This window comes from Necator americanus, chromosome X, assembly GCF_031761385.1.
Source record: "Necator americanus strain Aroian chromosome X, whole genome shotgun sequence".
Taxonomy (NCBI): Eukaryota; Metazoa; Nematoda; class Chromadorea; order Rhabditida; family Ancylostomatidae; genus Necator; species Necator americanus.
In genome coordinates this window covers 33,261,455-33,286,706 of record NC_087376.1, presented here as the reverse complement: position 1 = coordinate 33,286,706, position 25,252 = coordinate 33,261,455, and the positions used below count along the sequence as shown (strand labels likewise).

Here is a 25,252-nt window from a genome sequence, read left to right as displayed (position 1 = left end):
AATGAAACTATTTCCTACAGAAAAAGACGTTGAATCAGAGCGTTCTTGACTGGGGAACAGATCTCGCAAAAGGGACCTATAACCTTCTGTAACAGTTGAAGGACTTGATCTCCTACCACAAAGTACTATCACTATTGCTCTTCCCTTCTCTGATAAATCCGGCAAAAACAGTGCTTTGATTTTGAATTTGAATTTGATTTTTTTGTCTTTTATGCTCTTCCTTTTTTGAAGCATCCGTAGTGGTAGCGAGAAAAATAAAAGAATAAATAAATAAAATCCATACAGGAAAGATCATCATGACTCAGGAATGAGTTTAACTAGACTTTAGAAGGGCTTCTAAAGAAGACTCCCTAGCATAGATTCAGGAGTATCACCAACAGTTTCTGGAAGCTTGTATCCTACATAGACAGACGTAAAAAGCGGAAAGTACACGGGCTGCTGCGACTCCAAAGATCTTTGATATTGAACTGAGGTCACAGTCCTCTGTTTATATTGCCTTATTTTATTGGGATTTCATGGCTGGATACAAATTCTGTCCGGAAATCATGGATGAGCCTAAAAAAACTGTATTAGAAAGACCAGAATGAGAGTAGATGGGTGGTGTCGATGGATAAACGGTGCTCTGTATGTGTTCAGTGTAGGCAAATCCTCCTGGATTCTCTTCCATACTTTCCTATAATTACGCCACAGTCCATGGCAGTAAGCTCTGTAGAATTCTGGGAGGTAATGATCCTCTCCGCCTTAGGTATCTATTGCTCTCATCGCTGCTGTTTATCGACCTTTAATTACTTGGTAAAGTAGTTTTATAAGGATAACTGGGACGTCCATGAATTCCTTAACATTTCGTATAGATCAGACTGCGCTACTTGTTTTCACTAATTTCTCTCATAGGATGCCCTCAATTTACCAGTTTCATACGGTTTTAATTGAGATAGAGATGGCAGAAGGCACAAAAAAAAAATGGTTGCGGTCTCTTAGGTCGCGTAAGTGATCACGCACGCCGCACGCAAGAGAGGACGCAGCATGGATACGGGCCGATCACAACAGGCAGCAGCCATGGATCCCAATTAGGAGTTGGATGGTCAGTGGCATTTTTTCTGAGGAACTTAGTGAGCATTAGGTGGTGATGTTGTTATTTTATTATTATTTTATTATTATCATTCATTATTGTTGTTATTTTGTTATCTTGTTACCTGTTTTGTTTTTTTCTCATCGAATAATGAAAAAAACTGAACTAAATACTTTCTACACTTCATATTCATATTTTCCTACTTCATATTTGGGGAGTAATAATAACGTATGATTTTTTCTCATATTTTATCTATTTTTTAAAATCTTTTCAATGTCTTTCTTTTTTATATTCTTTATCTTTTTTACTCCTTATCTTGGTTCCAATTCCTTGGTTCTAATTCCTTATCTACGTCTATTTACACAAGAACTTAACTGTGTTAATAAAATTACACACAAAATAGAATATGAGTATATGACTTGACACAGACTTTCAGAATTTTCTGGACTAAATTTACTAAGAAAGGTTTCTTTTCAGAATTTTAATAAAAGTAATAAATCCTGGTAAAGATTTCTTTCTCAGTAAATTTAGTCCAGAAAAAAAAAAGAACTTGCAAAATAATTTGTTCCAGCAGAATTCATGACTATTCTTTGCACTATTCTGCAACTAGTTCCACACTTCAAAACCAGTTCCCTCTTTCAATAAAAAGTTTTTATTGATGAACACCACACCATTTTGTAAATAGAATCGTTCAATAGTGAAAGCATTGCGAAAAATGCAAACCACATTTGATTAGGCTCTTATCGTCCCTTATTTACCGCCATCAGTCACAGTACGGCGGTTTATCGTTACTCATCTTACCGTTTTTGATTGATGAGTTGCGTCTGGTTAGGTATCCTTGATGGGAAATTCCACACCGCCACGCTTGATATCGGTACGTAGTTCTCATCAATGTCATTTATTTTTCAATCAATTTCATCACTATTCCATCAAAAATATTTGCAATACAGATGTAAAATCTTTTTTTTTCCTTTCCTCTCTCACTCATTCCTTATCTATTGATCTCGTATGACAGCAACTGTTCCTGAAGCGAATGCACATTCCTGAAAAGCAGTAAATCGCATTCGGTTGGGAAAATTCCAGCATAAACTCGAGGTTTACAGCAATAGACGTCGTTCAATGTGTAAGAGCGCGCTCATTTTATCCTAGCTGGCAATGCTTCTCACAATTTCTTATTGGATTCAAACAGTTTTTTTTCCTGAGAAAGATTCCTTGTCAAAAATCGATTGAATTATTTATTCCCCATGATTTCTTGTACTTTTTCTCTGATATTCGACAAGAATAGTTGTAAGCGCATTAAGATATGTCGAGTTCGATTCGTTTATTTTCAGGAACAATATGAGCGAGGAAGAATGTACCTGCACATCCGAGAAAGTCATGGAATTCTTGCAGAAAATGGCAAAGGTAATCTATGGGATCCATATTCTATTTCTATTAGAACTTTTTTTAAGTTCTGAAATCTTTTTCTAACTATTAGAATGTATTTTAACTTTCAGAAAGCATAATTTAGAGTGTCCACTATATTATTCTGAAAAAAATTTAGTTTTTCTTTAAAGAGATTTTTTGCGTTTATAATGCAGTGATAAAGAAATACCGGAATTTAATTTTAGGAGGGCGGATTTTCGGATTTGACTGAGCTAGGATTCGCGGAATTTCTTTCAGAAAGCGATGGATTGAAGCACGTTAGGGATCAATTTTATTATCCAAAATGTGGCACACTTCCAGATGGTGAGCTACGTTTTTTAAGTGCTTATTGACTTGAAACCACCTTTCATGTAGCTTTTCTTGTCCTTTAAATGATCTCTTTTTATTACATTTTTTTCGCCCAATTAAAGTTGTTAGTCGGCAATTGGGAATTTTTTTTTTCATCTATAAAGGAAATCTAGCGTAGGTCATGAGTATCGGGATGAAAACACGCAACTGCCCACGCAAACCCAGAAAAAAATTAAGAGGAAAGAAAAAAAAATTTGTTTCGTAGTTGTTAGAGTGATCAGTTCTTACGACCATCTCACATTTTTGCAGATCCGATAACTCCATGATAAACCTCTATCCCCCGTTCAGCTTACATTGACGCTTCTGAAGTATTCTCTGGAAGAAGACAAAAAGAAATCCATAGAATTCTCCTACGAAGCACCTAACAACGTGCTACTTACGTGGATACAGGAATATGAGTGACATCTGCGAGCGAGAGACAATCAACGGGCTGCCGACGCTGTTTCTCTGGCTCGGGGCAGGACGCGGTGCGTATGTCTGCGTTCGCATACGTGTCACGTTGTTAGGTGCCTTGTAGGAAAATTCGGTCGATAAGGCTGTTTTCCATGCTATTTGTGAGGACAGTTAAGAGAATTGAGCGTGTGATGGCGCTTGTGATCTGCACCTGTTACCGTATCTTTTTGTTGAGAGATCCCGACAGTGTCAATTCTTTGGCATGCTGTCTTTCAGGAAGCTGTTAACTTTACTTCTCTAGGTTTTTTTGTTGCTTACAACAATGCTTAATGCCTACGCTAAAGAGGAATTTTCTTAAAGCTACTGTTAGTTTTTCTATTTTAGAAAAAAAATAAAACTTCTAATATCGTGCGAATGTTGTGTTTATTGATTAAAAAAATAGAAAAAAGTAAATAGAACTTTGAAAGCAAACTACACGTATAAGTTTTCTTTGAACTAGAACTGGTACTGTAGATTGTTTTTGAATATTTTCAGTCGATCCTGCTTTATGTGATCCAGAATCGGATTCGATCTATTTATGTGGGAATTCACTTGGATTAATGCCTAAGGCTACAGAACGGATTATGATGGAACAACTCGACAAATGGGCAAAAATGTACAGGAAATAGATTGAGATATTTGTATTTTAATATTATATTTTTAATATAATTGAAAAAATTGTGCAATAATTCATTAAGGGGTGTGTTCGGACATACAAAAGGGGATCTTCCATGGGCTCATTGTGATGAATGTGCGGTTGAAGGTGTAGCAGAACTTGTTGGAGCAAAACCTGAAGAGATTGCACTTTGCAATGGTCTTACTGTAAACATCCATGTGTTACTGGTAATTATATTGTTGTTTTCTTAGCGAACAAAACAAAAAATAATGTATTACGGTATCCAGGCTGGATTCTATAAACCAACAGAAACTCGCCATAAAATTGTCCTGGAAACTAAAGCATTCCCATCCGATCATTACGCGATCGAATCACAAATAAGACTTCACGGTAGGAATGTGGAGGAGAGTATGGTGAGCGCTGTTTATATGTATTGTAGAGAATGCTGAAGAAAAACCCCCATTTTCCCGAATTTTCGTGGATTTTCTGACTTATTTTGTTCATCCATTATTAACTACTTTTGTGCTTTATCGCCGAGAGTAAATGAGCCGAATTAAACTGAATAAATTAAATTTAAGCAAAATTACTTAATTGAATTAAGAATTGAAGACGATTGTGTAAATTTTACAGCTCGTAAAAACAAAATTGATTATTATTGTTGGTGAATTTGCGGATTAAAAATTTCTGATGGGAAAAATACTACCAACTCATTCAGGTGTTACTCACTCCACGTGAGGGAGAAGCCTGTTTGCGAACGGAGGACATTCTATCCTATATTGAACAACACGGAGAAGAAATTGCCATAATATTCCTTCCTGGTATCCAATATTATACTGGACAACTCTTTGACATTCATACTATAACTAGAGCAGGAAAAGAGAAGGTAAAGTTCATTCCATGGAACAGAATATATGATTGCTATTTTTTTTTCAAAATGACCGAGTTTCCCTTATTTTTTCTTCCCTGTGGGAATTATCTTCAGAAAGCTAAAAAATTAAATCACAACGAGGTCCTAGATTTGTTTAAAACCAAACTATGGGTCCTCTTTCACCTCACACTCCTTGTTTTTGAGAGATTGCGCTTTTATAATTCAACTTTTCCCTTATTAAAATTCTGTTATTTCGGGTATTTTTGAGCTATTCCAGACTTTATTTCGTCTATAAAATTTTTATACTCTCTTCAAAAACTAACTTTGTGTGTAAAAATTAAGACAGATACTTCTCAACGTTGAAAAATAATCGAAACAATATCGACTCTTTTTTATGGATGCTTCGTTGGATGGGACCTTGCTCATGCATTCGCCAATGTTCCTCTTCAACTGCATTATTGGGATGTGGACTTTGCTTGTTGGTGCTCCTACAAATATGGATGCACGGGAGCTGGAGGACTAGCTGGGCTATTTGTGCATGAAAGGTGTGGATTGCTTTTTTAAATCCCAGAATGAGAAAAGAAATCCCAAGTCTTCAGAATTTATGCTCATTTTAGGTTCAAGACAGATCATCGGGATCGAATGTTGGGATGGTGGAGCCACCGTATGGAAACACGTTTCAATATGGATAATGGTGAGAATTTAATAAAAGCATTTGTTGAAGGAAAATTTTTTTACTTCTTCTACTTCTTCTTAGTGCTCGATCTGGACGATGGTGCTGCTGGTTACAGGATTAGTAATCCACCTATTCATCTAGTCGTTCCTGTTATGGGTATTTTGGAGGTAAATCATTACAAAAGAAAGCAGAGACGCTCTTTTTCTTGAAAAATTATCCCTCAAAGTCAGAAAAATTCCAGGTATTCAAAACAGTGAAACTGGAGGATTTGAGGAGCCGATCGTGCTATCTAACGGGTTATCTGGAGTATCTCATTAAGCATTTCTTTGGTGAATCTTCTGAGCATAGGTACGTTAGTCAGATTATTATTGATTGTACCAATTACAACAAAAAAAAAATAACAGCAGTAACAACAGTATTATAAACTCGCGGCATAATAAAAATAAAAAATAATAATAATAAAAAAAATAATAAAAAAATGCTGTGAAATCGCTGAAGCTGTGTGCTTACATACACTAAAAAAATAAATAAAATTTTTGTAATAGAGCTTCAAAAAATATCGCACAATCGTGATCATTTTGCTCCTGTACTTTTGTTTATTTATATGGATTCATTTTTAAGGACCACTAAAATCTTTTGTTCCGTCATTACACCGGCTGAGTTTCACGAAAGAGGATGTCAGCTCTCCCTTCGGTTCTCGGTTTCTATCGATGTTGTCTACAAGGAACTTGTGAAGCGAGGCGTTGCCGTAAGATTATCTCATTCTTATATCGTAGTTATTACATTCCTGTATTTAGATTATTTATTGCATTATTTATATTCTTATTACTATTATTGTTACATCATATTAATGTTATATACTATACTTCTATTACGTATTACATTTAGAATGCATTATTCGTTTATATTATATGTTATTATTTAATTTATAAACGGTTTATCTTCTATTAGTGTATTATTATTATTGTTCTTATTATTATTATTATTATTATTATTATTATTATTATTATTATTATTATTATTATTATTATTATTATTACTATTATTATTATTATTATTATTATTATTATTATTATTATTATTATTATTATTATTATTATTATTATTATTATTATTATTATTATTATTATTATTATTATTATTATTATTATTATTATTATTATTATTATTATTATTATTATTATTATTATTATTATTATTATTATTATTATTATTATTATTATTATTATTATTATTATTATTATTATTATTATTATTATTATTATTATTATTATTATTATTATTATTATTATTATTATTATTATTATTATTATTATTATTATTATTATTATTATTGATACTATTATTATTATTATTATTATTATTGCTACATTACTATTGTTGAAAATTCTTAAAATTTTCAATTTCTAAGAGCTAGATAATATGAAGATGATTTTCCTCGAAAATTTCAGGTTGACAAGCGATATCCGGATGTGATACGTGTGACACCAGTCCATCTATACAACAACTACGTTGACTGTCGTCGCTTCATTACAGCTCTTCAAGAATCCTGCGTCATTGCTGAAGCATCACTTTGATTTGTTTAGTTAATACGTGTGTTTACTATGTAAAAGACAGTAAATCTTAGTGAGTAATCCTTTGTCTTAACTTTTTTACCGTAAAATTAACATTATACACAAATTTACAACAAAGTAACAATATGCCACGCCACTGGATTTCTTCTTTTGTCTAGGAATTAATTTTTTTTTTGTAGATTTTGTGAACTTTGTAGTTTCCAGTTAGCATTGCAAAATATCTGAAAAAAAAACCTGAATATATTTGGATGTACGTACTGGGACGGGACAGAAAATTTTCATTATCGTCCTCAGTATATTTAGTTGAGAATAATTGATCCTGCCTGCGATTATAAAGAAACCGAATTTTATATTATGATATTTTTTAAATTTATTAACTCTTGCAAAGAAAAAGGAGTTAATAAGAATCATTATCCACTGCAGCTTTTATGGTTCTCAACATAATTACGTGTTTTTGTTCGCTAAAATATGATGCTATCTTATTTTTCTGGACATTGATAGTGTTTTGATTATTTATGGATGAATTTCACATTAAGAAAGCATGTTGTTATGAGTTCAAAATACAAGTATTATTTCCGGTTAAAAATTCCTTGAATTCGCTAGATATAAAACTTCAATTTTACTCAGTTATTTTTGCACGGCTTCAAATCTGTCAAAGTCTATTTTCGTAAATAGCTGTTCAGCAACCGCTGTTCCACCGGACTTTCGATCTTGTTGATCAAAGTTGATGATCAATATCATGGACGACTAGAAAGGCATCCAAAAGTGGACGTTTTGTTCGATTTGATGAGTTACAACATATTCATTTAAATGAGTGGTACAGGGCTATGAATCAGTATTCACCATGGAAATTGAGTTTAACTCTTCGTCGTGGTTTTTGTGCATGACTGAAATCATAAAATTACTTGGAACACGTACTAGTAATATGTTATGGTGCACATATTTGATGTAGTTAACAATATTCCTTGACTAAACAGTTATGTTTATTAAAATTACTTCAGTAAATACTGCAGATATCGATTCTAAAACTGGATATCGAAATGCAATACCTAGTTCTGGATAAATGTGGACGTTTACGGTTACCATACAACAACAAAGTCTACCTGCTCAAAGACTTGGGAATGGGAACATGAAGTATATCCATCAACAGTCCGAGATATCATGCCACGGAAAGGGTTACGGCTGGAACTGTTGTTCCGGGATACTAGCGATCAACCCTCTTTAGTGTACAAAATTTGTTCCTGTATTTGAAAATGAAGGCCAGAACCAAGAATAACCGAGAATTGGGATCATTCCAGTATTTATAGCATATTACAACTATTAATTAATTAGATTATTTATTTCATAACAAAGCTAGCATGGCGGAAAACATCCACTATTTTTTTCTCTAAAAAAATATGGTACCTAGTTTAAAGGCATCACCCCACGAATCTGAATTGGTACGGATTTCAGGTGGAGTATTCGTATACGGGATGGGAGACTATGGAGAGGGGGGTGATTCTGCCCATTTCTTCCTAACTGCCGTAAAAACGGCAGATGCGGCGCGTGCACAAGGCTGGCGCGCTCCAATCGAACTCGTTGTGGAAAATAGCGCGCCGGGATGCTCGAAGCCGTATCATCCAGGCCGTTTTTACGGTAATTATGGACGGAATCACCCTTCTCTTCATAATCTACGATCCCGTACACGAATACTCCATCTGAAATCCGTACCACTTCAGATTCGTGGGGTGATGCCTTTAAGTGCCAGTTGTTATTTTCAGATTTTGGTGGTTTTGTTTGAATTGTGCGGACACATAGTTTAGTGCTCACCCTTAAAGAAATTATTAATAAATGGTAACAGTAGCATAACTTGAGAAAACAACAATATTTCTAAAAATTTCGCGACAGTATCCAATTCCAGGAGTGACTTTAATTTCCAAGCGAGCAATATCCTAAACTTTTTTTCATCCCTTATTCGACTCAGATTTCCAGACTTGTGTAAGAATTTTGCGGAAAAAAGGATATTTCAAAGTCACGTTGTGCCAATGTTTTCTAATTTATCAATGCACAAAAAATGCGACGCAAAGGTTCCTGGATCTTACACAGTTGATTTGTTCCTTTGATTGCTACAGAAAAAGCGTAACAACTGTTAACAGTTGTTCGATACAAAATCTTCCAAAAAACCGCGGTAGACCTCGTGCCTGTGATGTTACGATGGAATATATATATATATATATATATATATATATATATATATATATATGAGCTAAAATTTTGGACCCATTGGTTAGTGGAATTTAATCAGAAGAAGGGTGTTATTAATTTTTGAATGCAACTCTTTTTCATCAATATTGAAGTAGTAGGTATAGCTGAACTGTACCAGCGAATTCTTGAAGGTCATTATAGTTTAAAAATCCTTAAAATTTTATGTTACATATGTACAAATTTAGTCTCTTCTTAGGCCTATAGGCCCCCCCCCCCCAGACTTAGGAATGCCGTGAATTATGTAATTAAATGTGAGATATTTTACAACGAGATATTATACGCTTCGGGAGATTTCTCCTAAGGGAAAATTGAATATGATCTTTCTTAAAAATCAAAGATTCTAGTAATATATGAGTCACTTCAGCTTTAAGACCTTGCCATGCTTTGTATTTTAAGGTAAGGGGTATGCAAAAAGCATTGAAAAATTCATCGATGGCCATGTAAAAAGTATCAGAATGCTGTAGAAGGATAAATAACTCCAAGAAAACAAAGTATGGTTCTTTAAGTTAGTATTTGTCCTTGAATGAATTGATGAATGTTCAATTACCATATTTAATAGGTGCTATGAAAAATTCCAAACTCGTGAAAAGTGAAAAAAATTACATGGTGATACGAACTCTTCTCTCTTTCTCTGAAAATAACTGGAAAAAATGAAGAGTACTGGAATTCCATTCCAAGGAATGCGAAGGTGGAATTATTTTCATATTCTTGCAAGCTTTTTATGGATACCAGCAGGAAAAGAATGATTAAGCGAAGTCAAAGAGAAAAAGTTCAAAGATCGTCCGTTGAGATGGTTGCGTGGTCTTTGAACGTTCTCTGAACTTGTGGACACAGTTGCGTTTTTGTTGTTGTGGGGTGGGGGGTGGTCGATGTTTTGGTGGGCGAGAAATAAAATCGATTTTTCGTTGACTGTTCGCGCACGAGTCGACCAGTTCTCCGTGATTGTGGCGCAAACGCAGGCGAGAACGGTAGAACTGTTGCCCATGTTGGGAACGATGGCGAGGTCGAACGGTATCACGTGAATCCGGAAACAGTTGTCGACCTTCACAACGGTCAGTTTTCCCGTCTTCAATCACGTTCCGAATCGTGCACGAACCGATCGGGATCGTGACGTGAGAACGGTCGTTCCGTAGAGCAGCGGTCAGCCGAGGGCGTGCTTCACAGCATTGATCGCTTCATCACATGCCCGCCGAAGTCCGTCCCTGGCGGTAGACATTTACCTGTTTTCCGGCTGTATCCCCTCCTCTTCCTGACATCATGTTATTCCCAACATATTTCCGGACGTTGAACGCTAAAGGCATAACGCGCCTTTTCTGCACAAAACCCGCCGGGATCCCCTACAAGGAACTAACTGTATCGGCTCTCAAGGAAACATTTGAGGGTAAGAATTTCGTGGATAGTCTGATCTAATCAATTCTATAGATCTTCAAAGTGTTCAAATAATTTTAAACTTGTTTCTAACTGTAACAACGAAAGACCTTCCAGTAAGCAAAAGTTATTTGCGTAGACGTAAAATTACCATATAATCTCTACCGTATCATTTTGCTAATAAAATTTGCATATTACCGTAATCAAAAGAAGAAACTTCTTCGGAGAAGGGATTTTCGGCTCAAACTTATGGTTTGTTTTGAGGTTTTGGCTGGGGTAGTTTAGGTCGGGTTCGTTTTTTCAGATGTGTTAGTTTTGAAGAAAAGAAAGCTATCGGGATTTATTTGAAATCTTCTGATCTTTCTCAATTTGGAATTAGTTCGGAGGATCACTCTTCTTCGTTATGGATTTTATCCTCAAGGTCATAGCTCCTATTTTAGTAGAACGCAGATGGGACAGAAATAAATACTGCAAGAGATCGATTGATCAGAAAATTTAAACTCTTATCTGCAAGATTTTCTTCTGGATTTTTCCACGGTCTTTCGTTGGTTTCCGCTATTTGTTGAACATTGTTCATTTTTAACACTTTTCAACAGAAAGCAAGCGAATGAAACAGGAATTTCACTGATTCAATTGAATAAAATGGGAGGTTTAGTAAGCTGTAATTGATCGTGGTTCATACTTAACGCTTTTCAGGATTTATTTCAAGATAAAAGTCAAAAATTCTCGTTTTTTTCTATGATATTACATCCTAACTAGTTTCTATGGTGTTTTAGACATAATCACATGAAGGACGCATGTGTTTAGTGGACTTTTTCAACATTTTTCCAGACTTTTTTCTCTGCATGAAGAATATTTTATAATGGATCAATTTATAGGTGAACGACGTGTAGCGTTGAGTCCTGCAGCGGTGAAAGTGCTTTGTAATAAAGGGTTTACTGTACAGGTAATAAATTTTAGACGTGAACACATAGTTTGTGTATTTAGTCGATTTTTTTCTTCTGCGTTCACACATCGTTGTGTGTTCTTTCGTTTGGGTTTGTGTTGGTCCCCGTGCTCGAGCTGTGTAATGATATAGGAAACGTTCGTTTGCACTAAACAAACGACTTCACCTGGTTATGCACGTTCTTTGGTCCGTTTTTTTTCCCAAAACCATTACTTAGTTCACAGATTTTAGCGCTGTTTATTTTAAGATAACGATCTCTTGTTGTCCCGGCTCGGTTTTCGTGTTAAACGTGCTAAACGTGCTAAAATACAGAAAATTGTGTTCAATCAATCAGATTACTTCTGGTCTCTTATGCCAACTGATTCGTGCTCTCCTGCTAATCTTTCGTATTCCTCAAGTTTGAACTCTCAAGTGCCTCAATGACGTGCCGTCCGAGGTATAGGCTCATGGAATCCCATACCATTACTCTGGGAACAATTAAACCTCTTTACAATAATCCTATTATAATTTGCTTATTAGTTTTAGGGATGAGAAAGCGACATCCTGAACTTACTAGGAAAAATAAGAAATTTTCTTTTGAATTCGTGGTCATTTCGAAGAGAATTCTGCTGTAACTTCCCTGCTCTAAATTAAGTTGTGCTAACTTGGAGGAAATTAAATTACTTTTCTAATCAACATGGCCATCAGTTGTCAATCTTGTCCTTAGAGAAGAAATTAGAACTGATGTTTTTGCTAAAAAAAATAAAAAATCGAAAATATGACAGATAATCATATTGCATAAGAAATTTTTCCAGATAAAGAGAAAAAAAATTTTGTGATCCTATCGTTTCAATGATTGCACTTTTAAAGAGCAAACATCTTAGTTCTGATAGCATAACATGGGTATTGTGGATTTTTTATAGCTCGCTATTTAGTCTTGCTCTAAAATTCACCAGTGGAATATTAACGAAATATTTGGAGGTTGCTACTGATTGTATTCCAAGGTTTTCCACAACCATCCTTATCCTAGAACATGGATTTTGATCTGCATTGGAACTGATAGCATTTTTGCGGACCTCAGCATAATAGGTAACACCCTGCTGAAGGAGCAAAGCAAAAGTTTCCATGATAATAAGAAGTTCAGGAGAAAGAGATGTCTTCCTGAAACATAATTACATTTAAAAAGAATATGATTCACGCCTGTTCTCATCCATCCGTGGATCCATGAATTAATTTTACTTGAAGAGTTTTTGTTACTGAAAACTTTCAAGACAGAAATAATGCCGGAATTTCTTCATTGCTTTTATTATTGCTTCTTAGTCCAATTTATTTCGCATTTTAGTTTCTAAACTTTTGCAGCCAGACGTTAACTGGAATTTTTTTTAGTAACAGACGCATTAGCTTTGTCTGTTGGTCGTTCTCCTCAAAAAGTGGTAGTTGTAATAAGAAAAAGCGATGCGCATGTGTTTCCATTAAGTAGATGCTACGTGAAGAGAAAGAGATGAGGTCAGGATTTATTGCATTCGTCAGGAATTCCTTCTGAGTCACGTGGAAACTCTCATTAACACAACGGCAGAGTCAATATTTTTTTTCTGATCAATACACAATGTTTGCCATTGATCAGAAAAAGTGAGTGATTGAAATCAACATCGAGTCTCGGAAATACTATTAGGTGAATATTTTTTCCCTTCCTCGAATTGTTTACCGAACAAACATTCTTTGGGGACTTCATATGAGACAGCTAGGATGAATTAATAATGATGTGGATTAGTAAATATCGAGCTCCTCCCTCCTTCTTTCCGAAAGAGGAAGGAGTTTAATATTTACGTGGGTGTGTCATCCGTGATGTGCGAAGGAGATAAAGGAGTTTTTTGACGGGGAAAAATCGAAATGTTTGGCGAAGGGGAAACAAAGGCGTAGAAAATGTATGGATTCCTCAGGATGGAATAGTACAAACAATCTGGGTTGAAGTATAAAGGATTGTGAAGCAAAGAATTAAATTTCTACTAGTTATCATTTAAATAGTACCTGAACCATGTTCATTCCTTCAAGAATAAATGGTCTTTTTTGTTACTGTATCTTACGGTACTGGTGCCAGTACGTCTGTCTTTAATCCATTATCGTTCCATTATCATTTGCCAATTAAATGATAAATTCAGATATACAGCCCTTTAAATAATTATTTGCAGACCCAGTGTGCTCTTGATTGTTTTGGATTAGGTTAATGTTTTTGTTTTTTTTGTTGTTTTCCATTAATATTTTTGACTAAGTAATATAAATAAATTAAATTATGAAGTTTAGGTGGAGAAAAATGCAGGTGTTGGAGCTAAGTGGAGTGACGAAGAGTACGCGAGTGAAGGTGCAAAACTTGTCACTACCGAGGATGCATTTAAGGCGGATATTTTCCTCAAGGTGAGTAAAAAGATCAGGAAAAAATCCATGATGGAAATTTCTTGGATTTATTTATTTATTTATTTTTTGTCTTTTTAGGTACGACCACCTACACTCAAAGAAGCTGGTCTTATGAAAGAAAATTCTACATTGATATCTTTTGTATATCCAGCTACGAATAAAATGGTTGTTGACGAATTGGCGAAGAAACATATGAATGTTATTGCTATGGATTGTGTGCCAAGGATATCAAGAGCCCAGGTATAGTTTGTGTAGTTCTTATATTTATGGGGAAAAGCGAGATCATTTCCGAGAGTTTTTTTTTTTGAGGTATTCGATGCCTTGTCCTCCATGGCAAACATTGCTGGATATCGTGCTGTTGTTGAAGCGGCTCATCATTTTGGTCGATTCTTCACAGGACAAATTACGGCAGCAGGAAAGGTGAAGTGCTGATTGTTGTAGGAGAAATATACAAACATCAGGAATCCAGAAATTTTCGAAAACGAAATAGAATGTGTTCCATATTACTTCGTTCGCGCTATCTGATAAGGAAAAAGAGCGCTTTTATAGGATTTTTTCTGTATTTTAAGGAATTTTAGAAATTTTCGAGTAAAATTTAACACACATTTATGCATCGTCAACTAAATTTACAACTTTTTAAATTTGAGGTATTTTTTGAATCTGAAAATTTCCTCATTTGCAGGTTCCTCCAGCAAAAGTGCTAGTGATAGGAGGCGGTGTTGCAGGGCTTAGCGCTATAGGGACGGCCAGAGGGATGGTTCGTATATCCAAGTTTTTTTTCATCCTGTTTCTCACACGGAAAGATTCCTAAAATGAAATATGGATTGGCTTCTGCTACGATTTCAGGGCGCTATAGTCCGTGGATTTGACACTCGATCGGCGGCGAGAGAACAAATCCAATCGTTAGGCGGGGAGTTCCTCACAGTGTCCATCAAAGAAGAGGGTGAAGGAAGTGGTGGTTATGCAAAAGAAATGAGTAAAGAATTTCTTGAGGTTGGATTTTCAAGGCTGATGAGGTTCTAATCACATCCACAATCCATTCAAATTTCAGGCTGAGCTGGCTTTGTTCGCGAAGCAATGTAAGGAAGTGGATATCATTATATCCACCGCTTTAATTCCAGGAAAACGAGCTCCTGTACTAATCACTGAGGTATACGTCAAACTACTAGGTGTTCTGGAACTCATCAGCTTAGAGTTAAATTAAGGATATGATTCGTTCAATGAAGAGAGGCAGTGTTGTTGTTGACCTGGCAGCTGAAGCTGGTGGGAATATCCAGACAACTAGGGCTGGAGAGTGCTACACAAAGCATGGTGTTATTCACATCGGTTACGTTGATTTGCCATCCAGGTACGGTGGATTCTCTGGATACACAGATATCTAGGATTCTGCTCATTATTGTATTTATTTGGTACTAGGTGGACTATTAGCCTCTGACTGAGTCGCCGGGTCCTAGTACTACCATCATTTAGTGAGGTACTGAGGTCACAGCTCTCATTTCCAGACTTGCTACTCAGTCCAGTACGCTCTATGCTAACAACATATCGAAACTGCTACTGTACTTAGGAGAAAAGGATTCGTTTAAACTCAATATTGAAGATGAGGTGAGGTTTTGATGGAGTTTTAGGATCGAAGAGGTGGTGAATATCCTTAAAAAATAGGTTGTACGAGGAGCTACCGTTCTACACAACGGCAAACTAATGTGGCCTCCACCAGCTCCGGTTGAACCGGCAAAACCTGCTGAGAAGGTAATCCTTGCTCTTGGAATTTTTTCTTGTACAATATTTGGGATTTGTTTAATTGAACTTATTGATTACTCCTACGTGGTCCAGTCCTTTCACCTTTTAGGAGGATATGATGTTTCTTTTTTGTTGGAAAGTTTAAGGGATTAGTGCTTTGCCTGGATTTTCAAGGTTCTTCCTAGTTTTGGGTTGGGTTTTTGGCGAAAAGTTCCCTCGAAAAGAAAAATGGAGGCTACTTCCCATGTGGTATAGCGATATTTAGGAAAAGAGAATTGTACTGCAAACTGCACAGTACTGAAATATTTCATTTCTCGGGAAAACATTAAATCTCTTTCGATATAGTATAGCGAATAAATTGATTAAGATTCTCCTAATATCTGTTTTCCCTAAAAATCTCAGGAAAAACCCGCCGAAACAGCTGTTGTCGCCGTGGAACCGTCACCATTTGCGAAAACCGCGCGAAGTGCAGCCGCCATCACTGCAGGTGCTTTTACTCGGATTGACCTGATCAACTTGTGAATTGATTATGGAATTCAGGATTGGGCACTCTTCCCGTGTTGGGAGTTGTGTCACCGAATCTGGACTTCGCCGCAATGACCACTACATTCGCTTTGGCTGGAATTGTTGGTTAGTTATTTGTTTTTTTTTTCATCCAGAAGATTTGGGAACTGGGAGAGAGGATTTAGGCTACCATACCGTCTGGGGAGTTACACCAGCACTGCACTCACCGCTCATGTCCGTCACGAACGCGATTTCCGGAACCACAGCAGCTGGAGCGCTTTGCCTCATGGGAGGTACGATACTGTTCTTGCGGATTTATGCTTATTTTCCAGAAAATTCGCTTTTTTGTAGGTGGTATGTTCCCCTCAAATTATGCTCAATCGTTAGCATTAGGAGCTGCTTTTATTTCTTCAATAAATATTGGCGGAGGATTTTTGATCACAAAACGAATGCTTGACATGTTTAAGAGACCAGGTGGGTTTTTTTTTATTTTTTTCCTCATCGTATGAGGTAAAAAAGGAGTTAAAAATGAGTAAAAAAGAGTAAAAGTTGAAAGACTACTTTAAGGTGATCCACCCGAGTACAACTATATGTATGCTGTACCAGCAGCTTTATTCTTAGGAGGATACTATTACGGATTACAAACGGTACATGGAAACAACAATGCTCTCAGTTGAAGAACAATGTCGTTGATATTTTTTTATTGAGATTTTTTTAATTTTAGGGCGCACCATCTGCTCATTCACTAGCATATCTTGGTTCTTCACTGTGTTGTGTCGGTGCCTTAGGAGGTCTTTCAAGTCAGAAAACGTCTCGTGTCGGAAATGCTTTAGGTAAACATCTTTTTGAAATTTATATCCTTGTTTCTGATTTTAGGAGGAGATCAACCTCTTGCTAATATGAAAAATGCAAATAATAATAGTAATATAATATAACAATGATGTAATGATGTAAAAAAATGTAAATGCATAAAATAAAAACGTAAGAGTAATAAAAAGAACATGAATCAAATTATAATTTATAGTACAAATTATAGGTAATAATTAATTTGTAATATACATTAAACCCCAGTAAATATCCATTCACTAATGATGTGATCTGAAGTGAGTAAAGAATTAGTTATGGTCCTTAAAAAATCAATATCAAATACAATTACTGCGCTAGTGATATGACAGAAATGATTTTTTCTTCTTTTTTTCTTTTCTTATCATTTTTTATCTGCATTCGTTGATATGTATGAAATTGTAGTTGATTCTTAGCGAAAAAAAATTATTGAAGAATTTACCGTCGACGTCATCGTAGAACCGTGGTAATAGAAAAGGAAATAATCGAATCTAGTTCTATACTGAATAGAAACCAAGTTCGTGAAGTTGTTTAAAAATTCTTTTAGAAAAATCAAAGAAAAATTGGATGAGAAATAAATAGACAGATAAAAGTAGATGAAGTAATTAAAATTCTTCTCTAAAGATCAATTGATATTCTCCCGTTTTTCTGTCAGGTATGACGGGTGTTGCTGGAGGTTTGGCAGCTACGCTTGGAGTCCTGAGCCCTGATCAGGATACACTCATTCAAATGGGAAGTGCCATTGGTTTAGGTTCACTTATTGGACTGGGAATTGCTCAAAGGATTAAAGTGTGTGTTTATTCGGATTGAATTACACGTGTCACGTGTTTTGCTTTGCATTCATAATGTGATTTTTTTTTCGGTATCCGATCTTCCACAACTGGTAGCTGCATTCCATTCATTCGTAGGATTAGCAGCAACGTTGACATGCCTAGCGGATTTCATTGCAGAACATCCACATTTTCTTATGGATCCTAGTGGTGAGTTATCCAGACTATACTTTTAATTTGATTCCTATAGATTGAATGAAGACCTATTGAGGTACTGCTGCCTCAAAGGTATCGCTTTTCCTCGGCGCTTACATCGGAGGTGTGACTTTCACTGGTAGTTTGATGGCGTACGGAAAGCTTCAAGGTTAGTTGCTGTGGAATTTGTTCGAAATAACTTGAGAACTACCGGACTATTTTATTTTTATTCATTATTTTATTATTATTTGTTTGCATTGGCTCGATTTATAGGTATCCTGGGCTCGGCAGCCGTCTACCTTCCAGCACGTCATGTCATCAACAGTGCACTGTTGGCTGGAAATGGTGTTGCACTGGGTGTATACATGTTGGATTCAGATTTCACTACTGGATTAAGTATGCTTGGAACAACAGCCGGATTAAGTAGTCTTATGGGGATCACATTGACCATGGCAATTGGAGGTACGGGAGTGACGGTGTCCCAGAGATTTGCTGAACCCACAATATTTTTAATTATAACTGATTTTTAGGTAAAATAATAGACAAATAATAATATTTTCAAATAGCAACTCTGAATAATTTTCTGAGATTCGTGCATATTTTTACTAAACAAATTACAATCTTTATATGTATTTTTAAATATTATTTGGTCTATTTTGTTCTATTTTAAACATTTTTTTCTATTTTTTCTCAAATATAAATATATCATGCGCGATTAGACTCCTATATTATTTTAAATTTTATATTCTTATTAAATCAATTATTATTACATGTTATTTACTATTAATTGTTCCTCTGATTACTGGTATAAATGAGATTTAATATTTTACCTTAAGTTAACACTTTGAGAATCTCTAACTACATTAATTACCTAACTTAATGCATTTCTACAGCGCATATGAAAGGAATTTTCATCAATCCTTCAGTTTTACGTTAGGTAGTGGTTTTTTTCTGGAAGTTATAGAAAATAGAAAGTATATGGTGATGTATGGTAAAGTATAGTTATTAGAGTGGTAGTGTGTAGTGTCAAAAATAAAGATACCATGGTAAGATCCAGACATTTAATTCCATAAATTCAGGTGCCGACATGCCCGTTGTCATTACGGTGCTCAACAGTTATTCTGGATGGGCGTTGTGTGCGGAAGGATTTATGCTTAATAATGATTTATTGACTATTGTTGGTGCCCTTATAGGAAGTTCTGGAGCTATTCTATCCCATATTATGTGCAAAGTAATTGATTGTTTTCTTCCTGTAGTCACATGGAATGGATTAATGGTCACTTTTTATTGATTTTAGGCTATGAACCGTTCGCTAATTAGTGTAATTCTCGGTGGTGTAGGAACAAAAAGTCAAGGAACTGGAGCCGCGAAAGCAATTGAAGGAACGGCAACGGAGACGAATGTAAATGAGGCAAGTATCCAACTCTGTACTATACTACAATACTTTATACTACACTTGTTACGTACTACTAAAACTGCGGAACGGTCTTGTTTTATTTGCATAAGAAAAAAAAATGGTGAGCTAAAACTAAAATCACTAAAAGCAATTAAATGTCCACTACATTGGTTGAATAATTTATTTTCTTAAAAGATTACAAAAAAGCACGTGGTAAGTATTGGTAGGACGAGTACCTACAGGCAGGATTTACTTCTTTTTTTAAAATTTTGTTTAATTTATTTTAGTTCTTCAGTAACTGGTACGTATAGTTTCTTAGGACAGAAAATAATAGCTGAAGTAAAATATATTGAACCTTTGTCGAAATGAAGGTCCCTTGTCCCTATGAGAATGTTTCCGACCGCGAAACATACATACGCTTCGGGTAAATTACCTAAATTTCCCCGTCGTGAATAGTTTTATGGATGACCAGGATGAATGTTCGCCCAAATTACATTTCCGTTGAAAACGATTTATCAGAGAATACGTTGAACTATGGTCCGGCAGAGCCATTAACGAAACGTTTCGTTTCATGGAAATTGCGGTAATTTGGTTTTTTTTTTCTTCCGGAAAAGTGTGCTAATTCAGCTAGAAAGACCGCACTTATTGAAATAAAAAATGAAAAGTCAACAAAAAATAATAAAATAAATGAAAACGAAAGAAATAATAATATTCACATAGATGCTATGTCAGAGAGATAGTTAGTGATTATTTCTATTTGATTTTTTAAATCTATTTCTATCTAAAAGTTTTGTTGTTTTTATCATTTATTACTTTATACTTATTATGTTGATTTATTCCATTTATCATCGTACTCTATATTTTTTTTACTTGTTATTATATTTACTTAGTATGTGGTATTGCATTTATTTATTTTTCTGTTTATATAGACAGTTGAATGGCTTACAAATTCTCAATCGATAATTATTGTACCTGGATATGGATTGTGCGCCGCTCAAGCACAATATCCAATCGCTCAACTTGCCAAAGAACTCACGGATCGAGGAATTCGTGTTCGTTTCGCAGTACATCCGGTTGCTGGTGAGAAATCATTCACTAACTTTTTTGCTTTCGTTGATTCCACCAGGAGGAAAAGTGCGCTTATTTTCGTGCAGGTCGTATGCCTGGACAATTGAATGTTCTGCTAGCCGAAGCCGGTGTACCGTATGATATTGTGGAAGAGATGGATGATATCAATGATGATTTTGATAGCACTGATGTTGCACTTGTTATCGGTACGATTACTGCTTACCTAAAGAAAATGATCCTTGAAAACTATGAGTTGTGCTCCACAGGGCTGAAAATGTCTCATATTTGTGACTTTTCTTAGTCCGGAGTTCCTCTCCTGCACTTCTTCTCTTATTATTTTAACTTTTTTCACGTTAATTTTTCTTCTATAAAATTTCTATTTCTATTTCTATTTATTTCTATTTCTTCTATATTTCTTATTCTTTCTTCCTCTTCCGTATTGTTCCGTATAAGTTTTCCCTAACAAGTTCTTGAGGTCCGGACTCTATGGACCATGGATTTTTTCAGGAGCGAATGACACAGTTAACTCAGCAGCTGAGGACGATCCCAACAGCTCAATCGCTGGAATGCCAGTATTGCGTGTATGGCGCTCGAAAAAGGTCCGTATTGTTCTTCATAAATTGCATTTATCCATGGATCTATTCATCATTAGATTATTCTGGAATCGATAAATGAGTTATCATTAAGAAAATCAGATTTCCTGCCGCTTGAATAGACATACTGATCTATGAAGCAAGGCCGACGTTCATAGATCGGTGTATGTACAAACATAATATGGAATTAGTGGATTTCCTTCAATATAGCTTGCTGCTTCAACGAATATTTTAATTCCTTAGGATTGAGGATGATTGCCTCACCAGATTGAGGCAGAATGAGAAGCGACCAATTTAGTTCAGTTGCTTAATGTTAGGATGAAATTTAAGTCATGTTACCCGAATTTCAGAGACATTTTCAAATTTGTAAGCTAAACTGGTATTGTATATTAATTGTATTATAATTTAAATTACTACTATTAATTGTGGTAGTTAAAGATAGGAAAAATTAATTAAGATAAGGTGAACACTACTTTGAAGCATTTGTTTGAAACACCTCCTAGGAATTCTTTTTGGAAGACTCTGGGAACCTTTGGAGTACCTAATACTTGATGGATTTTTTTTCGGGATTCCATTGTGGCGCCTTTACTTCTTCTGACTTAACGCCCTAGTAATGGACGCAAATTGTTTCGGATCCATGTTGAGAAGTTTCAACTCATTACGAAGCCTTTCTTTATTCGGGAAATGCTGTTTCTGGAAGAGTTGTTGACGATTTTTTACGTGTACTGTACCATTGAGTTAAATAATAATTCCAGGTGGTTATCATGAAGAGGACGTTAGGAGTTGGTTATGCGGCCGTGGATAATCCGGTATTTTTCAACGAGAACACAGCGATGTTACTCGGCGACGCAAAGAAGATGTGCGATCAGCTGCTGGCAGCCGTTCAATCCACACCACACTAGATGAAGAAAAAAAATCCCAACCATTTTTTTTTTGTTGAATTCAAATCCCAGACGACGTTGCTAGCCATATTGTTGTGCTCAATTAGTGTACCGTCCGTTCGTTTTTTTTTTTCAAACTATGCTCAATTCACTTTTCACTGTGTTTGTTGCTTATGTGATTTATTATTTACTAACCTAGTCTCCGATGTGATTCTAAAACAGCATTTAGTCGGATGCCTTGAATATTTTTATATGGGTTGCTTAAAAAAAAATGTTCCCAGAGTTTTACAGGAATTTATAAGAGGTAAATTTTTATTTATTGACTCGTATAGAATGAAAATCCTTCAGGTTTTTGATAAGGATAGAATCTATGAAAAAATCAATACTTCCCAGATTTGAATGAGCTTCATTTGTAAGGATACCAAAGCTGTGTCAAGGATAGAGAAGTTGAAGTTTGAGTTAATCTAGCTAAGTATGTACTTGAACCTATCGCTAATCAATAATGCACTTTGGGAGCGAAAATTGCACTCGTAGAGGCTATGTACAACAGTTGATCATTGAATCCTTGCATTTTCCGGTATGATTTTCAGGCGAAACAATAGGAAACAACAAAACAGATAAACAAAAACAAAGTCAAAAGCAGTATATTCTTAGAGCATCGGAAATGCTCAATTTAACATGGATAATTTGTTTCTCTGTGGTCAAATTTAGCCAAAAAAATTAGCCTCTATGGTGAAATTTAGCCAAAAAGATTAGCCAAAAGTGTTTTTTTTTCAGTTTCAGTGTCTTGCATAGAGTGGAATGTCTATATGTAAAAATTGGTGCAGAAAGACAAGTTAACTTGGTCCATTTTCTCAAGAATAACTTTTCCATAGTTTATTTTAAAGTGGTTTTTAACATCAAATTTTGACTTTTTTCTAGCCTTTATTTTAAAGTGGTCCTTAATATCAAATCACATTTCTATATTAGTAAGAACGTTCATCCCTATTTCCCGTTGAGAAGCAGCACTTTATTTACTAAAAAGAACTACAAACGGTGATGCTGAGAAGATATATCCGTGGAAATTACGAAGAAAAAAATTGAGAAATACGAGACATTCGCTCCTTTTACCTCATCAATACGTAATTTTTTTTAAACCGATTATTTAGTGATTCTACGGGTACGTGCGTAAACGAGAATTTTCGTACAAATGAGGAATTAAATTTCCACAATTCGAAAGATTTTTTAACGTCTGGAACTACACGTCTAAATGGAGCTACTTTTAACGTTTTCTGAAATTTCAAACTGCGCATTCGTCGCTTTTCCTGCGAGATTCACGTTATCTTATGCACTTTATTTTAGGCAGTCGTTCAATATTTCTTCAAGATTAGATATTTCTGGATGTATGCAGCCATAATAACAACATAAAAGATAAAGTAGTTGGGAGCAGATCCATGAAAAATGTCATTCTAATGAGTTATATTGGTGAAAACAGTTTAAAAGCTAAAGAAAGTTGTGCCTGAGGTAAATCCTTGAAAAAAACGGAATGAAATGTTGGTATGCAAGGTGAGAGATGACCAATCAAAAAGTGACGTTTTGACCATATTGATCAAAATTTCATGGATGACACTTCACTCAAGGACATAACACTGCACATACCTTGGAAAAATTCACTTGGTTTACATTTGATATTTTTAATAAATAATGGAATATCTAGATTTTTTAGACAAGCAGCTGAAGAGAAAGAGAAAAAGAGGAAGTACTAGAATAATGAGTAATGAAGCGAGTGCACTTCCTATAAGAAATCCTAGCTCTATTTTGAAATTCTATGGATAATTGTTAGAGATTCGAACACTTCACGTTATATATAAGAAAATTACAGATAAATGGTCCGATCGACTATGTAAAATAAAAAAAAGTCCTATACAGTACTACTCCAAACCTTTTACGATGTATCCGAGCAGAATTTCCAGAAAAATCGTTGGACACGGACGATATTGGAGATCAAAACCATCGTGGTGGTGATCTACCTTGTATTCAATAGGGTCTCGACAAATCGATCAATAATAACCTTCGTTCCCACCATCGACGTTTTATAGACTAATATGCCGTTGATAAGTGTTAGTGCTGTTATCATAGCCGGAAAACGACAGGACCTACTTGCTTTGATAAGTTTCATTACGTTCCTTTCCTCCTCCTCGAAAAAATTGCGTGAATTTCCTTTTTTTCCCGGAAGATTCCAAGGAAATCCTGGAAAGATCCTTTATACATGTGTATATGTACATTTCTTTCTCGTTTCTATCTTCCTCTCCCGCCTAAAAATCCAAGGAACTTCTACAGTGATTTTTTACTGATTGTAAATGTATAGTTTTCATTTCAATATGGTATTAATTTCTTTGAAATCCATCCATGCTACAGGAAGAAAACTAATAATTTCCTTAAACAGAAACAAACCATATGTTCAGTCATATGGTCCCTATTTGAAAAAAAAAAATGGTGCTCAGCCGTTCCTTTGAAAATTTTATTATCTACTATTCATTTGTTTTCCTTCAGGGGAAAGGACTTGGTTATTTCAAGAGAATTTATTCGAACTTATTACTCAACTGTATGAGACTCGAATCTTCCCGTTCCTTCCTTATTCTTCCTGTGTTCATAAGAATAATTTCAAAAAATCTGAAAATATCAGCAGCCTGTGAATTATAATGGAATTTCCGAGCAAATAATTACTACATAAAAATGGGAATTGCTGCCGCTCTCCATCCTTCCACGTTTTTGTGAATTTTTCTCAACGTTTCTGGAAGGGATGTAACTTATTTAAAGAAAGTGAAGCTCTTTGAATGTATTTCGCCTAGAAGTATTTTAGAAGTGAAACTATAAAATTAAAGTTTTAAAATTCAAAAATGTTCTTCTTTTCCATTTAGATTCGTATCTTATTTTTCTATAGAAATAATTTAAGTGTTATCGATAGCTGGGATCCAAGAATCCATTGAAAACATTAATCACCATACAGTAACCAGATCTTCAAAACAATAGAGCATGTTGTACATTTCTTCGTTTCTGCATATCTCAGTGATATCCTTACTTTTCTCCAGGAAAGACTAATGGATAACGTTTCGTTTCCAGTGTTTTTTGTTTCATCAATGGAATTTCAAAATTTATAAATGAAACACACAAATTTTTGATGAGTGTTTATCAAATTCTAATCTCTACTCTAATCCAGAGTTTTTGTTTGTGGATTTATGGATGATGTAAGTGTTTTCATAAAAATATGACCTTGTTATGACGATGTGCTCTAAGCGTGGGAGACGAAAAACTGGTTTTTATCAGGT

The 25,252-nt window shown here is 35.2% G+C and overlaps 2 protein-coding genes across 5 annotated transcripts; both read left to right on the top strand.

Moving 5' to 3' along the window:
- Nucleotides 1–2,407: 2,407 nt before the first annotated feature.
- Nucleotides 2,408–7,011, top strand: RB195_026215 (uncharacterized protein; the record flags this gene model as incomplete). Of its 2 annotated transcripts, XM_064214666.1 has the most annotated exons (12): nt 2,408–2,473; nt 2,680–2,797; nt 3,770–3,890; nt 3,973–4,117; nt 4,178–4,303; nt 4,606–4,708; nt 5,276–5,303; nt 5,376–5,452; nt 5,516–5,601; nt 5,676–5,782; nt 6,056–6,223; nt 6,386–6,818. In XM_064214666.1, 12 exons carry the CDS (start codon nt 2,408–2,410, stop codon nt 6,816–6,818), a joined length of 1,578 nt encoding a protein of 525 aa, XP_064070547.1. The 2 variants fall into 2 exon arrangements, with proteins under 2 accessions (XP_064070547.1, XP_064070546.1); XM_064214665.1 differs by lacking the exons at nt 5,276–5,303; nt 6,386–6,818 and adding an exon at nt 6,886–7,011 and having other exon boundaries at nt 4,606–4,773; nt 5,383–5,452; nt 6,056–6,182.
- Nucleotides 7,012–10,509: 3,498 nt separating this feature from the next.
- Nucleotides 10,510–21,965, top strand: RB195_026214 (uncharacterized protein; the record flags this gene model as incomplete). Of its 3 annotated transcripts, XM_064214664.1 has the most annotated exons (27): nt 10,510–10,633; nt 11,499–11,566; nt 13,847–13,957; nt 14,036–14,197; nt 14,267–14,377; nt 14,640–14,714; nt 14,804–14,950; nt 15,009–15,107; nt 15,163–15,305; nt 15,460–15,559; nt 15,617–15,703; nt 16,097–16,181; nt 16,235–16,324; nt 16,384–16,491; nt 16,550–16,672; nt 16,766–16,845; nt 16,923–17,031; nt 17,697–17,792; nt 17,950–18,021; nt 18,083–18,175; nt 18,280–18,468; nt 19,086–19,237; nt 19,304–19,421; nt 20,336–20,482; nt 20,557–20,676; nt 20,978–21,069; nt 21,819–21,965. In XM_064214664.1, 27 exons carry the CDS (start codon nt 10,510–10,512, stop codon nt 21,963–21,965), a joined length of 3,048 nt encoding a protein of 1,015 aa, XP_064070543.1. The 3 variants fall into 3 exon arrangements, with proteins under 3 accessions (XP_064070543.1, XP_064070545.1, XP_064070544.1); XM_064214663.1 differs by lacking the exons at nt 17,950–18,021; nt 18,083–18,175; nt 18,280–18,468; ... (4 more) ...; nt 20,978–21,069; nt 21,819–21,965 and having other exon boundaries at nt 17,697–17,851; XM_064214662.1 differs by lacking the exons at nt 10,510–10,633; nt 11,499–11,566; nt 13,847–13,957; ... (13 more) ...; nt 16,923–17,031; nt 17,697–17,792 and having other exon boundaries at nt 18,009–18,021.
- Nucleotides 21,966–25,252: the final 3,287 nt, after the last annotated feature.